Raw genomic sequence first — 18175 nt, 5'->3', positions numbered from 1 at the left:
AGCAAAACAAACCTTCCCAGGTCAGTTGCTAGCTTTACATATTTTTAATATTTCTTACAAAAATGTCAGTCTTTTTGAAAAATTTTTCTCACTTCCCATATCTGGAGAAGAACTAATATTAAAACATTCACCACATTCTTTGCATTCCTCATGTATTTTTTAATTTAGTTTTTCAAGTTTTTTAAGCAGGTGGTCTCTCATGGTTGGTGCGGATCCACCGTATGATTGCTTCTAACATGTTGACAACTATCTTATTGCTATTTTTGAAATTCTATGTGCCTTATCTTACAGTCACAGAGCACATCACAGCCCATATTTCTGCATGTTATGTTACTTTACCTCTACATTTCAGGTAATTTTTAAATGTACTTACTTTATTCTGTTTAAAAAAAAATAATAAAAAGGACAACACAGGTATGTATAAGGTCTGCAAACTTCTCCTGTTTATATTCATATCTGTGGTATTTTATTTGTGGAAACCTCCACTCATTCCAGTCAAGTTCTACTACAGAAATTCTGGGAAAATGGAAAAAAAAGGAACCAGATTTAGGCCGTCCAGTCACAAGTGTTCGTAGCTGTGTGTGCCACAAGTGGTGAGCAATTAACGCTTGTACACAGGTCTGTTCAGGTTAGGGACAAAATGGTATGGGATAATATGAGCCAAATGTATTTCTTCAGTATCAATACAGTATTGATGAATTTTTCAGTTATGACAGGATTTTTTAAAAGTCTTAAGTGCTACAATGCACATTCCTTTTATCTAGCGCTCATCACTGTAAGGCAAGATTCTTCAATGTTCACGACACAAAGGCTCTTTGCTCCCTCAGAATTCATTTTAGAGGAAGCCATTAGATCTCACAGTTGCAGTTTAATGTAGGGATTTTAGGTCATCTCAGAACTTAGCCTTTTCCAAGAACGGTTTTAATCTTTGTTCAGTACTTGAATATACTTTTATAATTACGCTTCAAGTGTTATTGCAGCTATATTTCAGATTTTACGTATGAAGGAAAATGCTGTATTATTTTAATACTGACAGTAGAGTAAAAATCTATTCAATATTCACCTTTCATGAAGCACAATCAAATATCCAAGAACACTATTAGACTTGCCTAGCATAAAGTTTCAGACTGCTAATGGATTTTAAATTGATATCATAATGCTGCAATTTAAATACATGATGTTCATTAATTTTGCTAGAATTCTTTGTAGAGTAGGAATGGTATGAAAGAAGGAGGAAGGTTATATTTTCTCTACCTGCTTCTTTTTATCTGCTTCCCCATTTTTGATATACAAAAAGAGTCATTACATCAGCTTGACGTGGGTAGGGGGTGAAGTTCATTCCAATGACAATAGGTTTCAATTAGGTAACTACCGTGGAGTTGTAGCAAATTAATATTTTTTATGAAAAAAAATCACCAGGAATAGGATAAAAATAACTAACACATGATAGGCATGACATTTCCTAAAGACAGATTTCATGGGACTTCTCACCAAAAATCCATAGGCACAAAGTGGAGGAAATAAGGGATGGAAAGGTCATCTTGCTCATACACCTCCTTCTCACTGAAAGGTCAAAATTCATGTATTGAGCAAGACAGCAATACTGCAAAACAGACAGGCATAATTTCCCACAAATCTCAAGGAGTGACCTCGGATGTGGATATTGAAAACGGGAAAGAGATCACATCATGGAGGGCTACTACAAGATCCTTTTCTACTGAGGAGAGCGAGGGTGGGCTCTGGATGCAAATTTTCTAGGTGAAGAATCCTCTATTTCAGAAATATCTCAAAAGTGAAACTAAAATGTGTCTAGACATTTTAGTCCGGTATATACAACACTTCACATCTATTTGTATTTCAAATGGCCCGGTATATACAACACTTCACATCTATTTGTATTTCAAATCTAATATATTTACTGTACATAAAGACAGTTTTTCCAAAGCTGTTGCTATGGCTACAAATCAAGGAAACCATAGCAACAACCCTGTGTTATGTACAGCCTTAATTGCAGATTAAGTTATGTCTCTCTTTGCATTTTATATTAAATACTCACATACAATCTAGGTTTAGTAATCTTAAATTTTTTTCAGACTTTTTAATAATAAAAATTCCACAATATTACACTGTCAAGTCAAATACACAACACCCTTGAAATATGTCTTTACAGTATTATTCTGATCCTACCTAATAACAGCCACATCATTGTTTTTTGAGATAAACACTAATGTTCATATCATCGTATTTCCTGATCTTTTTTAATACAAATGATTGATCACTACCACTTTAACCAAGTAATTGATTTTCCATCATCTCATAAGATTTTTCAAGTCTCATCCCACTAAGCCTTACCCCAAAACCAATCAGCTCCTTCTAACTTAGTATTTTATTGCTATGGATTAAAATTTTGGGGTTTGGGCCTTTTTTGGTTTGTTTTGGTTTTCCTTTTTCTTCAGAAAGTAAGCATGCAATAGAGACAGGAAAGGCAGAGTAGTAGTTCATTCTAGATTTTCTAGCTTCCCTGTCACTTCAGATGACTGACTGGGTTGGTGGCAAATGACCCTAGTTCCTCTGGTTCGCTGACCTTGTATATTCAAGTATTTAAGAACGCTGAGAAGTTGGGATCAGAGAGCCCTGGCATGCTGTATGCTGCCAGACTTTAGAGTGCACCCTGAGAGAACAGGTAAAGGAGAGCAGAACGAATGTGAAGAAAAGAAGAAGGATTTTGGAAGTGGCTGAGGAACAGGATGGAGTGCTATCAGACAGCAGGAGACAACGGTGGGGTGACAGGATTCAAAGGACACTCTAGGAGGATATGAGCACATCCAGCAGGTGTAAAAAGATTCCCTCAATAAAAGAGAAGAGAAAAAGCCAAAACTCACATCTTTAAAAGCCTTCTCTCCTATCCTCCCTTCCCTCACTTTATTTCCTGGTAATTCACAGCGGTATTGTTTCCCCACACCATTTGGTCCTTGCCCATTGACGAGACACCATGCATTCTATTTTGCAAAAAACTTGGCCACATCTGTTTGGCGCATTAGCTTGTCTCACAGAGTGGACTTTTCTGCTTATCTTACATACCACAGCAGCACAAAAACCTAGAAAATATAATCTTAATTTTATGAAATGAGCAGAAATTTGATGTATTTGACACAACAAAGCAATGAGTGATCAGTGCTTTTAATCTCTATGAATAATTGAGATTTTCTGGCTATTTTAATAAAAGTAGTATAAAAATGCTTATCTGACAAGGCAATCTGTGTTCTAAAAATCATAGTCTGAGAAAGCTATGAGTGTGAGTTAGGAACTGGGTAAAAGCTTTTCACATGAGCAGCACAACAAAAGTTCCCTCGCACAGGGAACAATTAAGTCAAAAGTTAGTCCATTTACAATAAGCAAGCCATGTTCAGGTTCTTCATTATCATTTTAATTAGCAAATATTAACGTAATCTGAAAATACGACAGGGAAAACAACTAAAATTACTAAGTTTAAGGAGTCCTTCATGACCTAAGCTAAATTGAGACAAATGTCTTACTACTCGATACTAGTCACCAACTTTCAGGACACTCCTTTCCATTTACTGTTAGAACTTCCAAGCGTGTTATCAAATTTAAGAATGAATTAAGGCCCTCATAAACTACTTCCAACCTCTGATGAAGGCAATGGTGAATAAAAATGTATCAGCAAGCTCCCCTCCTCTCCAGTTATCAGTTCAGACTGATAGTGATCAAGTGACCGTGGCAGCTCTACCTCATTCAGATTCCATGCCTGCCACTGTGCCAACAACCCAGGGACATGCAGAACATGCTGCCCTCTCATATCTAGAGGGATGAAGATGCTGGATGAAGCCTTAACCCTTTTGTGCTCAACAGCACCTCCCATTCCTTTCACTGGGACTACGATTCACATCTGAATAGTTTTCTTCTCAGGTGCTTGTCCTTTTTCTGCTTTATCGATAATGTACTTTGGCATCCAAAATAGTGCTGCATCTTACAGGGACAGTAATTAAAAGCTACATAAGTTTAAAAGAAGCTGCCTCCTAAAAACTGCCTCTCATTCTGCTTTTTGTATTTAACCCACTAAAGGTAGGATAATAACTAGCTAGTCCAATACACTTCCAGGACTAAATACAATGAAGTGGTAAAGTATTTTCAGTCTCTATAAAAGCTGTTATGTAAATGAATTTCACTCATTAATAATTGCAATTTTGTAGAAAAAAATAACTAGCAGTTAGTGGAAGTCTGATAGTATTTCTCATGACTGACAGTGCTATAACTGATCACAAACTACAGAAAGAGTTCATTTTTTATGTTACCTTATTTTGAAAGTTTCCACTTTACAAATACTACAAAGAGAGAGGAAAAGTCTGAAGAAAATGCATCACCAAAACCCAACAGTGGCTCTAGAAATTTTGACAACTAAAACACTTTAAAGCAGGAGTCCCTGTAAAACTAAATTTTGTCAGACAAGTATTTTTATCACAGAGCAAGTATTCTGCAAAGCAGATACACATCTATCGTGGCCGGGTTGGGGTCTGTGGCTCAGACCCGGGAAGCCGTGACCGACCCAGAGAGAGCGTCCTGCAAGGGACAGTCCCCCCGAGGTCTGCGGTGTTCCCTCCGCCGCCGGGGTGCCTCCGCAGAGGGGTGCCTGTCTCAGCAGGCTGCCAGCTCTTTAGTGATTCACTGAGAGTGATTTCAGCTCTTGCTCTGTGAGGCAACCCCAGGCCAGACCAGGAGGAGAGAGATGAGAGGCTCCTTTGGCGGTTCCGCATGGGGCAGCTTTATTTGTCCTGCGCCCCACGAAGGGTAGGCTAGGGACGAGCTCTCCGATCTCTAAGGGAGAACAGGGTAGCTCTTATAGGGATACGAGGGTGGGTGTGAGAGGGTAGAAGCCAATGGGTTACAAAGAATCTACCTAGGGTCTCCCAGAGGCTCATGGTTCTGTTTTTCTCTCACCCTCACCAGGAAGTGCTGCCTTTTCCAAGGGGATCTTACTGGGAGGTAATGCAACCTCCTTATCTCAGCAGGCCTCCCTCCAGGGCAGGGGCTGGGCACACTCCACACACATCAATGAGTTTTTAAAGTACAGAATGGAAATACATACCTGGCTTTGAAATAGCTATGAAGTATTAACACAATACATCCAGAAAAATCCAGTAAACCTCCAGCTTTACACATTTTCTAGACTCACATATGCTCATTTAACAAATCACTCCCTTTTCTTCTTTCATGCCCATATAGACACAAATAAGCTACTTCTTCTTTGGGAAGCCTAGGCAAAATTAGACATTTTTAGGACCTTATTACAACAAACATGAGAAAATTTCCATTTGCATTAGAGGGACTGAAAGATTGAAATTAATCTGAAAGATTTTCTTGTTTGTATAAACAAGTTTTCACTCAATCAAGGGTGATTTTGAGGCCAGTTCACTGCTCTCTCCACTGCATACATGACAGAAATTTTTAAAATTTCAAAAGTCATTTAAGTGGTAGCAGATTTCTAAAATAGCCACTTTGCTCAGAAACACTCTTGCTCAGTTTTCACACTGGGCAGGTTGTAAAAAGTATTAGATGGAATTGGAGAAAAAGAAACCTACTGGTCCATTTTGCCGGGCTGTTAAAACCAGGTCTTACCTCTTGTGTTTTTACATTTATATATCCATAATGAGTTCTCAGAGGCTGCCTTTGGCCATTAGAAAATGGGATCCACTTGACACTGGTTTGTCCAAAGCAGTTTAGGATCAAAGGGAAAGTTACTTCATTTGTGAGGCGAACGATGATCAGACAGAGGAATGCTGCAATGAAACTCACAGCAACAACGGACTTTCTCTGTAATGAAAAGAAGAAAGGAAATAAATTATTAAAATCTAGAGTCAATTTTAATTTTAAAATACATATCTTCAATTGTAGGATGAAGGAAAAACACTTGAGAAAGCTTTATGTGAAATTATTCCTCTGGTAGTCACCTTGCTGCAGGAGCACAAGGAGGCAGGTGACTGGATTGTTTTATTTCAATAAATTTGCATTTCAGAGATTTGCAGAGTTTCTTTTAGAACTGGTTGCAAATGAGCCAGTTTTGCTCACAAAAAACCAGCCTTTTTTTCAAAGTTTCAAAAAACATCTATCAGCTTTAAATTTAATTTGCATTTGGAATGAAGATTTTAAATAAACATCCACACCAAAGTCTCCACTCAAAATCATCAGTTCTCTAGACATGACAATACACAAAAGGAAAATGTCATCTGCAGTGACACCACACAAATTTTACTGGGAAGATTACCATCACTGCAGATCATTCCAGGCAACAGAATTCATGCTCTAGCTTTAAATACTGTAGAATAAATTGTTGGTGAAGTCAGCACCACATTCTGCCTTATTCCAGGTTCATGAATTTACAAAGTAAGGCATTATTATCTTGGACAAGATGACCTCCATTATAAATATGTACCAGATCTGAAGCCTGTATCTAATTAATTAGTCTTTCCCTTTCACCTCTACCCCATCCAGTTGGTGGACAGGAGAACGTAACCATAGAAAGACCACAACTTTTTCCCTGGGTAACTCCCCAGTCTGCAGGTGAAAAACTTGTAAGAAATAGGATGTTCTCCTTATTTTTAGCTGTTTTTTTTAATACTGCAGTCAATTACTTCCAGACAAATTACTTAAGGACAAAACATGTTAGTCGGGATGTGTAAAGATTCTAGGTAACGATACTCTATCAGAAAGAGTATTTTCACGTTTTCCCTGAGGGAATGAAACAATTATCATTTACAGGTGTTTTTACTGTACTTTAATTACATTCTAGGTTTACCTAATTTGCCACAGTTTAATTACTCTACTGAATGTAATTCTATCATTCTAAACAGTAACACTTACAGAAAATACAGGGGAAAAAAAGTCATTTGCCTAAGGGCCTATACATAAATGTATAATAACACTTAATGCTGGATGACAGGATCTGATCACCCCAATTCCCATCTACAAATACCACCAACTAACCAGCACAGAACACATTTCACACCACTCATTTTGCACAATGGCAATAAGACCACACGTGATACAATGGTAAAGGCAATCTCTCATTGAAACCAGGTAAGATGAATCTGTTCTTTGCACAACAGTGAGAATCACAACGAGCCCACAGCAAATTCAAAGGTATGTTACAATATTCCCCCCCACAAGAGTTTAAAAAAATAGTCCATTGCAGGGGTCAATTGCATGGCTCTGTGTTCTGATGTATTGGGAGGTTACAATTTACAAGATAAAAGCAATGAGAGACTGGGCTGGAAAACTTGGGTGAATGAGGTCACTGTGAGGAGAAAAGGAAGGGGAGGATGAAGAAGTATTGTGGCAGTGTGATTCAGTGAGGAACCTCAGTCAGCTAATGGCTGTGCAATGTAAAATTAAACCCAGCAAATCTTCAGAGGGCAGCGCAGCAGCCACAACCCAATCGCAGCTTTCAGAATTCATGGAAGCCACTGCACTTTTCATCATCTGCATTATAACAGATTTACATTAAATTGCAATAAAATGGCTGGGGAGCACTTCTGTGTCACTTCTCTTTGTAGCAGATGGAGTCAGAAACATTTAGCTATATATCAGAGACTTGTAAGTGCTAAGAGCAGCCAAGATGTGCAGTGCAAGTCATAATCATAAAGCAATGAGAGGGAGCATGGATTAGTCATATTATTTATTGCAAATCAGAATTAAAATACTGCAAATATTTAAAGGGGAATTTAGAGTCTCATTCCAATACATGAGCATGTTTCAATCAAAACATGCACAGCAGGAAGCAAGATTGCTGCCCTATATGATGCTACTACCTGATTTCCACATATCCTATCTCCTGGTTTATTGAATACCACTTTTTACTTCCTTTATTTTGTGCAGATCTGTTCTGAACTTGAAAACATTTCTATCAGCTTTATGTGCTTCTCACACGAAGTAGTTCTAAACAGCCCTTGCCCTGAGAGGAATTCAGATTGTGTAGCTAGATTTCTTGGCCTTCACTAGGATGCTGCCTGATTTTTATATTTCTTTTCTTTAAATGCACTGTACTACCAGATAAAAGAAAAATTGTGGCCTTCTTTTATTTTTTTATGTAAGAAAATATTGTTTGAAAAGGAAAACAGGAAGGATTTTTCTCTGTGTGTTGCTTAGCCAGAAAGAATCTGCAGTAATGAGAACATTCAAATGAGAGAAAGGAATTGTTACAACAGAAAGGAATTAAGGAATCTTTTAAAATTGTTTTTGGGGGAAAAAAAAAATCTAGCCATATGCAAACGCAATGTTTACTTATCAACTTGTACAAAGGACGTTCATATTAAGTATTCAGTTCCCCTGCAATTTTTGTTGAAGGCATGAGATCCAACAATAGGCATTCTCTGTGGGAAAGACTACTGCAAACTGGCATTTCAGTGCCTCTATAAATTTCACTGTAAAAATATTCAAAAACACCAAAGCACATATTTCCAGGAGTTTAGCCTTCTTAAAGCAACAAGTAAAGAAGTCAGCTCAGTGGCCACGAGTATTCTACAGGGCGCTTCGAAAAGTAACTCGATTCCCTTAAGTCCCTATGTTCTTTACCTGCTCATTAAAAAAAACAAACAAGACAACAACAAAACAACCAAACCCCAGTGCTATTTGTCATTAAGTGCTTCTTGTAAAATCTTCTTTACTGCAGATAAATGGATTTTGTCATTGGTCCTCTGATAAAACTTAAAATTTAGCATTTGAGACTCCAAAAATTCTACATGTCATTAGGATATGACAGTCTGAAGCTATATATAGGGATGAATATCAAATTGAAATTTGTCTCAAAATTTGTCTGCATCAACATTTTAAATACTCACACATCCTACCATTTGGGAGAGCTAACCAACACTAATTAGTAAGTCTGCAGAGAAACAAATCTTATTCCTTCTTAATTTTCAGTTCTCATGAATGCAAATAGTCTCCTAACAAAAGAAATGTTTCTCTAACATGGGCATATCCTCTATATAAATCTCAATCATTCTTTATATTTTTTTAAGCTAATTTAATGTAGACATTTTGATATTGACAACATTTACATAAGAAAGGTATATTCAGTTATAAACACCTTTTAAATGTTCCCCATTTTTCACATACTCAGTGAGGAGTACACAGTAAGACATATGTTAAAGAGTTTCTTAGCTGGATGGCTTGCATGGTATATTAGCTTTTGTTACATTTTATTTCATTCACTATAGTAGCTGACTAGCCTAGATGACAGTGGCAAGAACAAAATTACTCTTCTCATGAATACAGGATCCTACAGCAGAAGAGTGAAGGAATTTACCTTTTGTTAATGAAACGAAGTCTACCTACAGGCTCATTCCCAGTGTAAAAAAGAAAAAAAAAAGTGGTAGAAGAGGAGAAATAGGAGAAACTTTGATATCAGAGTACATGAACTGTGATACCTGAGACCCCACAGGGCCAAAAGCACACACTGGAACTAAACAGGTTCTTCGAATTCTTTTTACTTAATCCCCACAACAGCATCATCCCACTTGTGTTGTCAGTTATTTCTCCAGCACCAAGCTCATTCTGTCTAGTATATCAAAATCAGTAAGTAGTAGGCATGAATCACATTTCTAAGGCTTCAGTCTATATCTATGTTGTTAAAATAAGAATTGAAATAAAAACAGGAGTATCATACTACTCTGCTGGATAGAATTTAATTAAAAACTTCATGGAAATTAAACAATAACTACTTTCAGAGGTATAAATATATGTATTTGACAACATGGTCCCTAGCACTATTTATACGCTTCATATAATCTAGTTTTGGCTATTTACCAGTGCCAGGGTGATTCATTAGTTTCAGTTTGGCAGGAACTTGACAGTCTGAGCAAGTTTTAGTCATTTTTCTTTTATAATCTGTTAAGAAGTGTGAGATGACAAGATCGTTTTTTTATAGTTCAATAATGCCTGACAGAATAATAAGACACAAACATTTTTTTGTGTTGTATACAGTTGTCTAGGAGGGAGGGACGAAGGAAATATTTCCAGCATAGGAAGATAATTTCTTAAGTTGTAAATTTTACTGAGATCTGTACTAAGTATCTTTATTCTACTTTTTAGCCAGAGCACAGCACCCTGCCACTTGGTATGTATTATATAGCAGAGACTATCAAACCACTTCACAAGCAGGAATAAATCCCCATCATAGTGAGTTTAACAGTAAAAACCCATTTCACAGGTGCATAAACTGAGGCTGAAAGCAACTTCCCTAAGATCACGAAGAACTCACCAGAAGGAGATTTTTACTTAACTCCTAAAGTTTCATTCTAGAACTATTTTGTTTCTCAGGCTTATCATATCTATTAAAAGTAACTGCCTGAATTTGTTAAAAGACAAAGTTGAATATGATATTATGGAAGATTCCAGTAAAGTACCGTAGGAACCATGCCCCAAAGAGTAATTGCAAATAAACCTTTTTTCATAAATTGACTTTTTACAGTACTCATTCTTTCTGTTATTTTTATAGATACATGGCAGCACCGAGCTTGGAAGGACAAATGAAAGGTAAAGATTTATGTGAGGGCTTTGGGTCTCTAGATGACACAATATGCAGTAATATTGTATTATTTTCACAATACCTACCTTTACAGGCACAGTGAGTAACTCAATCACTTTTTTAATGTCTCTGCACATTGTACTACTCTTATTATAGGACTGATGCAGGGTTTCAGTTTTTACTCAAGTATAATACCAATTGAAAACAATAATGGCTACACTTACTGAGTTTGTTTCATTTTTTAGACCTCTATATGTAAAAAATAGTTTTATTTAATTTTCTCTTTTATAGTCTAGAGCATCCCATTTAAGTGCTACTTTCTGTTACGACAGAGCATTAAATGAAATTCTTTCAGCACTCTAGTTCAGTATACCTTACTGATTTCACTGGTATTGGAAAAAAAAATGCCTTCCAGCTCTTTCTTTTGTCCTGAAACTCCCTCTAACAGGGCTGTGGAAGAGATAATCAAGCAGGGGTCCTAGAAGTTTTCAAAGAGAGAGTAAGACTATATAGCAAAGATCCTTCTAGAAACAGTCATGTGTCAAACATCATTTGCATAAAATCGGTAGCTGAAGATTTACTTTCTTCTCTTCCAGAAGTGAAAGTTAACCTGAATATGTTCAAAGACTCCACAGGAGATTGCTGTCAGTGTTTCTCTCTCAGGAGGAAAGAAGAAAGCAGGTAGGAGTTATATCACAAGTAAGATCTGGTTTTGCTTCAAAAACCAGTAAAATTAAGATTAAAGCAACTTCTTTGTTGTTTTTTCTGGAAAAGGACATCTTTGCTAAACTGGAATGTAAGCAGCCAGGAAGCTGAGAATTAAGAGCAAAAATGAAGTTCAGTGATAAAGAAGTAAGGCCAGAAACGCAGAGTACCTAAAAATAGATAGAAGAGATACAATGAAAGAAACATGTGAGTTTTACGCTGAAGAGTGCTTCTTGTAAGAAGGCACCCTGAATCAGGACAGTGTTTTAGGAGTATGGTGTTTAAAAAGGCATGAATAGAAGACACATTACTTCTTTCAGCCTTCTCTGCAGGAGCACTGGCCTTTTCTATAGCTAAGGCAGCTCAAGGGCTCTCAAAACACAGCTCATTGTACCTCTTGTGTTGTTGTCATTTGTTAAAAACCTGTTACATAATCCAGTTTTCACGATGATTCACATTGCACGGGTGGTGTGTCTAGGTTTGTAGCAGCTCACATGTTCATACATATCTCATTAGAGCCAAAACTCTGTAGAATGGGTTCAGGCTTACTGGGGTAAGACCTGAGCAATGAACAAAATGGGAATCAGCACAGTCCAAATAATTGATGTAGCAGCAGCAGTCTGTATTAAAAACCTTATATAAGAGATAATCCTCCTATATGTAAACTCCTATTATTAGTCTCAGGTAACTGCACAACTTTATTACATACAGCATTCCCATCAGAAAGAGCACACTTATTTAGGTAATAATATGAAATTATGTAAGGTGAAGAACTTCCAAGTTTCAAGGAGTAATTGTTGAAGTATTTTGAAGGCTGTCCATATGCCATCATGCATAAGAAATCACTACATTTGAAAAGCCCCAATGATTCTGAGCCCTTCAAATTGGAAAGCATTGCCAGATTTCAGGAATTGTTTTGTCTCACTATTCCCTCTTGCCCTAAACTCAAAGCCTGATAAGAAGGAGAATTTATTTGTCTGGAGATACTCTTATCCCTTCAGGCTCTCCAGCACTTTGAGCTCCCCATACCCTACAGTGACTGTTCCTGCTATTCATTTCATGTCTACTCAAAGCCGAATCTGTGCTTCCTGCAGCAGTCTCCTCCTGGCCCAGGGTTCCCTATGCAAGCAGCCCCTACTCAACCAGGCACAAACACATCATTAGCACAGCCCCAGTCTCACACACCACAAGGTCGCAGTACCACCAAAGCAACCTAAACTTCTGAGCAAGGCATGCCTTTGGCTCATCTGCTACTTGATTTTATACTGCAGCTGAAAGCTGTCCAGTAATTTAAAAGATCTATCCCCATAAGATCCCCATGGCAGCAAAGCACACTTTAAATAAGCTTGTTGATTTTTCATTCTATAAGATCTGTTAAGAATATTTAATCTAAAACTGCAGTTACTGATTCACTGATGTCCTTCACAATGACAGTGAACTTCATCAGTAGCTGTAGATGCATATTATATAAACTAATATAGTCTCTGCATGATAAAATAGTATTTAAAAGGAGAAAAAAAGAAAAGCCTCTGCAGTACAGCTCTCAAATGGTGATCTGGGGGTTTTTTCTGGTGCTGGATTATTGCCCAGCTCTTCTTATCAATACCTTGGCAAGCTTTCAGACACACACACAGGCTGACATATGCTTCCCTATAATAGAACTGCTGGTACAAGAATTTGTGGTCTTTCAGCTTGGCAGTTGGGTGTTACTACTTATTGAAGCAGTACCTGATTGTAGCAGTTTTTCACCTGCTGAGAAAAAGTTCAAAGAAAAAAACACGCTTATGCAAGTATTAACTCTTATCCTGCCAGATATACCTCACCTAGATGACCTCTCTCTCTCCTCTCGAGAAATATATAAAGATCCATGATCAGCAACATCCTAAGACTGAATCTACAACTGAGGGATTTTCATAAGCATTCTGAAAGACACTCAACTGCTACCAACATTTTCATGAAAATCCCTTTCAAAAAGTTGATTCTTTCAACCAGAAGTAGACTAAAAAATGCATAAACCAGTACAAAAACAACAACAAAAAGCCCCACAAATGCATCCAGAAAGATTCTTAGAAGACAATAAAATACCAGCAGACCTCTGGTCAGCAGGTCTTTATACTTGAAAAACGATGTAGTTATTAAAAGTCTATTGCATTTCTTTGCTATTCTATATGAAATACCAGAAATGCTCAATTTCTTGTTTCAAAAACCTCACAGGAAAGGTAATGTGATGGCTTCTAAAGTGAAAGTGAAATAAATTCAATTTTTGCTCACAGCAGTAAAATCATTAGTGTGATTGGTATGCAGCAGGAGGAATGGATGTTAATCACATACCTGTATGTTTAGTAAATACTACACTGGGATGTAACCTCTGGAAGTACTAAATTCTAGATAAGAAAGAAAATAATAATCAGAAAAATAAAATTAAACATTTGACAGCAGCCCAGGGGCAGAAGAAATGAAAGTAAATAAAATGTTGTAACAACCCCACATTCTCAGGCTGCACATCTGTGAAGAAAATGCCTTTTGCTGGAAACCTTCACTTGCCTGCAGCTCACTTCCGCCTGCGGGGGAAAGTTTATGCTACAGAGCAAAAACTGCATAACCAGAAATTCACACAAATGAAATGTAATTGCCTACCACCATCTGGACAAGCCCAGACTTTCTCCACTGAATTTTCTTCTGTAAAGATGCCACACTGGACTTGAAATTAACAAAAAATTGACACCATGCCTCTATTTCCTTCTAAAAGCCATTTAACACTGGAAGACAAAAGAGATCTTGCCCAGGCTGTTACTTGGCAAGACTCTTGCTCTGGCCCTTCACACCAGCTTCATCCCACACTATTCTTTGGTAGGACAGCACTTTTGGAAAGTTGCTCTGTATGCTCTCTTGGCCAGTTTATGCAATGCACCTGCTGCTCTTAAGCATGAAAAGAAAAACAGAAGCAGGGAATCACTACTGATTTTAGTCTTGCACCCTCACCAGCCAGGGCACCCTAACACAGTGGAGTTGAACGCCTTCTTCCAGACACAGGGATGAAAACCCTGTTTAGTGTGAGGAGCCATAAGGACTCTTTAAGGTCTGGCTGAATGAAAGGCTGGCTTTGCTCTGAAATATAAAAATATACAAGTGCTAGACACCTCCTTCACCAGGAAAAGGTCCAAGTTCAGAGAGCAGAGAAAGAAGTTTTTACACATTGGTCTTCTTTAAAAAAAAAAATAAAGAGGGCAACTGAATTAGAAAGAAGCTGTTCTTAAGCAGAGATGATGCACTTCAGCCAGGCTGTAGGAGATCCTTTGTAATCTCTTCTCTTTTTTTCCTTTTGCTTCTTTTTTTTCCTTTTACATTTGACCAAGAGACACTCCAGCACAGCTGTAGGAATGTTGTCCTGGGTTGGGAGGAGGCAAGAGCAGCCTTTATGGACAGCCTTTTACACAAAGCAGGGAAACCTGGGCTCAAAATTGTTTTGGCAGTTTGTTTTCCATCAGACGTGGAAATCTCCCTGTTTACTTCGGATAAACCTATTCCAGCCCACTTCATCCATACATAACTGCCACATACGTCATCAGAAAAGCAAAATGTATTATTCAATGCCTCCAAGCATTGTCTGCTCCTGGCATGTTGAGTAACATTCCAATAGGCTTAACCATTTATAGCTGATAAAAAGCGCGACCTAATTACAGAGAAGTCTTGGCTGAAACCAGCTATTTTGTAATGGGAATCTGAAATTTTCTGCCATATAGCTGGACACATGCTACTTCTAGTGAGGGGAAAAAACACTCTCCCAGCTTAATTCTTGTTCTTTTCTGGATAGTGTTTTCTTTATTGGAAGCTTAGAAAAAGGGGTTGGGGAAACAAAAAAAAAAAACAAAAACAAAACAAAAAAAAACAAAAAAAACCACAAAAAAACACCAACCAAAAAGCAGGATACCAGCATGGCAGAATCCTCTCTGAGGACTTAAAACCTTCAGGGCACCAAATCTTTGAGCAAATGCAGGCACGTGAAGGATGTGGGATTTGCATTAGGCTCCATTCTGCCTAAGGAGTCCATGTTCCAGCATAAGAGCAATACACTATAGGACACTGATGGAATAGGCTCGGGGCTTATGGGGTGTGTTTGGATGAAGACATGCAGAACCCAGCCTGGCACTTTTAGTGGAAACATTAACGATCATATTATTATCACAGCACTACAGAACAGAGCTTTTCATCTAGGATGCAGATCAGCTGTGTTAAACACTGCATGCTCATAGCAGCACATCCAACTATTTTATGATCCCAATGAAAAATAGGAGGCAGGCCTACATGTTAAATTGCACTGAGCAATGCAGTGTCTGTACCAACACAGAGGGGCAAATGACCTGTACATTTTTGGCAGAGAGATTTCTTTCAGGTAGTGGCATGATCTGCCCCTGCTTTACTCACTTCTGTTCATACAATTCCAGGAAAATGTTGCAAACCAGCAGGAACTTAAACAGCATTTCTTGCCTATTTAATACAATTGTATTCCTTCTACAGGAAGGAGTCTGTTCATTATTCATCCTTAGATATGAGCAAGAGGTTATCAGAAGCCACCACAAGGGAGACTCTCCAGATAGCAAAGAATATGCAGCATTGCAGTTACAAAACACCACAACTGCTCACATACTGCTCAAGCAGTTGATGACATATCCCTCTGTCGACTGGGGAGCTCCTTAAATCAGGGCACTGAAACTCAATAAAAGCACTGATCAAGGTAGTGCCCTCAACTTAATTATGAGCTTTATTGATCATGTCTCCTCTTTATAAAAAGAGGTAAAAAAGCAGGGCATGGCATGGGAAGGTAACCACAAAGCACTGAGCTGCAGTGGGACATGGCAGAACAGATTCCTAGGAGTGGGAAAACTTTGCCTTTTGTGCTGATCTGTCACTTCTAGGAATTAGGAAACCATTTTTATACAAACTACTTTTCATCAGAAGGAAGCAAAACACAATTTCATATTTACAATAAAATCCATGATCTGAGCCCTATTTTGTGAATACATGCAGTTGAATGGCACCCAAAAGCCACAATCAGGAGTCAATCTCCATTGTGATAAAAGCCGTAAATTCTCTGGATTCATTATTTCTGCACAGCATCTCAATAGGAGCTAGAGAAAATCGTAAAAATTGATAGGTTTCCAAAAGAAATTCTTCCAAGCAGTAAAGTTTAATCTCCCACTGATCTGTTATCCTGATAGAATAGTACAGGGACGGTAACATATACATCCTACCCAAACACACATTCCATCACCGTATCACGCTCCTCTCATGCTGGGTGAGCTAACTGAATTGAACTTGACCTTCAAAGCCCTTGGAATGCAACAAAATATCTCTGTTTTCTGACATTTATGGGTGGCTTTTCTGCATGGCTGCTTTTATTGCCTGGAAAATAATGGCGAAAGCCGTGTGTACAAACCCACTACAAACACTGACATACCACATGAAAGGAAGATTTATTCAGTGTAGATTACTCCAGAGCTAATCTAATCAAATCAAACTTTTACATTTTTAAAGAAGATCAAAAATTCATAGAGTTAGCATTTCAATACAATAGATATATATTACAGCTTTATTTTAATCTGCAAGTGTAATTGAACTGATTTGGATTTTCTGTGCTTTTATTTTTGCTTAAAAAAGCTTTATGTGTTTCATATGAAAATGCATCATTGAACCAGCATATGCACAAGAAAAACCCCATGAAAAAATTCATACAGAAGATTATCAATCTCTGTCTAATAAGGCTTAGATAAAAACACGTTTGGACATGATTCTACATTAAAACGGAAAGTGCTAGATGTGGAAATGCAAATATATCCTATTTGTGGCTTTCTTAAACTTAAAAGAAACCACTCCTAGCCACTCTATCAGAGCTGACCTAGAACATTTTGATGGAAGAAATGTGACACAATTGGGCACCTAGCACAGTTTTCCATCCTTTAGTCCATCAAATACAGAGAGACTGTCATGTGTCAGAAATTATTTCAAACCTCTGGTTCCCTGTATCCACATTTTACTCATTTGCATGCAAGAAACAAGCAAAAGTAATACAAAACTCCAAAACATTCAAATGGAGTTTAATTTTTGTATAAGACATAATAAAGACATAATCTACTGTCCAGGTATTTTGTTCTATGCCAGCATATCCAGCTACCTGCACCAAACAAAGCAAACAGTGGAATTCTGTTCCTCCTTCATATAAAGATATCTCTAATTAATTTAAAGGACAGCAAAAGAAAGCCAGAAGCACAATTAAATTTGAACAGGAACAGTAAGAAAAATATAATTTTTAATTTTTTGTATTCTTTCCCAGGGCCTTTGTGTATGAGTTATTCAGTTTGCATGCTCAGGATCCCTCAGCTCCACTTGAGCCATGCCTGGTGTCAGCAAACCCAGCTTATGAGTGTTCTTGCTGACATCTGTGGGACCCAATATTGCACCTCTATAGCTTACATAGCCACAGGGAAACTTCCTGAGGTGCCAGCTGTGCAAGCCTTGACCTGGATATGAACAAGTTCTCATCTTCATTTTTGCTGCTGGTGCAGGAAGCAGGTTCTGCCCACAACTTTTCTGTAGGATATGAATCTCTCCCACACACTAACAGCCCTGAGGCCATATATTTTCAATCATCTTTAACACCAATCTGGTCTAAAGCAGTAGAATAAGGCCATTCAAACCTTAATGAACTCATCACGGTGTCCCAGAGGTTCGAGGAGGGCTTTTTCCTTTCCAGCAGGGAAGCTGCCAGAGACACCAGTGAGATTAAATAATGTGCCCCACAACCCTTTGTAAGTACCAGGCAAAGATGAGTTTTCCTGAAGTTCATTTAGAACCAGAATCATACTCAGTTATTTCTAAAAATAGATCCTAGATACTTCAACATCTATGATATTCAAAAACCATGTATAA

The 18175-nt window shown here is 37.8% G+C and overlaps 1 protein-coding gene across 5 annotated transcripts in view; it reads right to left on the bottom strand.

Moving 5' to 3' along the window:
- The window catches only part of ST6GALNAC3 (ST6 N-acetylgalactosaminide alpha-2,6-sialyltransferase 3), a 216935-nt gene that overhangs the window by 106909 nt on the left and 91851 nt on the right, over nt 1–18175 (bottom strand). For all 5 annotated transcript variants that reach the window (XR_001865057.1, XR_001865058.1, XM_008640815.2 and 2 more), the window contains exon 2: nt 5638–5832. Coding sequence is in view for 2 of the 5 variants with exons in the window: in XM_008640815.2 (XP_008639037.1) it covers nt 5638–5832 (195 nt within the window). In the remaining 3 variants the exon portion in view is untranslated. The remainder of the gene's footprint in view (nt 1–5637; nt 5833–18175) is intronic.

The sequence above is a fragment of the Corvus brachyrhynchos genome, unplaced genomic scaffold (assembly GCF_000691975.1).
Source record: "Corvus brachyrhynchos isolate BGI_N302 unplaced genomic scaffold, ASM69197v1 scaffold48, whole genome shotgun sequence".
NCBI classification, from domain to species: domain Eukaryota; kingdom Metazoa; phylum Chordata; class Aves; order Passeriformes; family Corvidae; genus Corvus; species Corvus brachyrhynchos.
The sequence above is the reverse complement of the archived record's forward strand: the minus strand, read 5'-3'. Positions and strand labels throughout refer to the sequence as shown.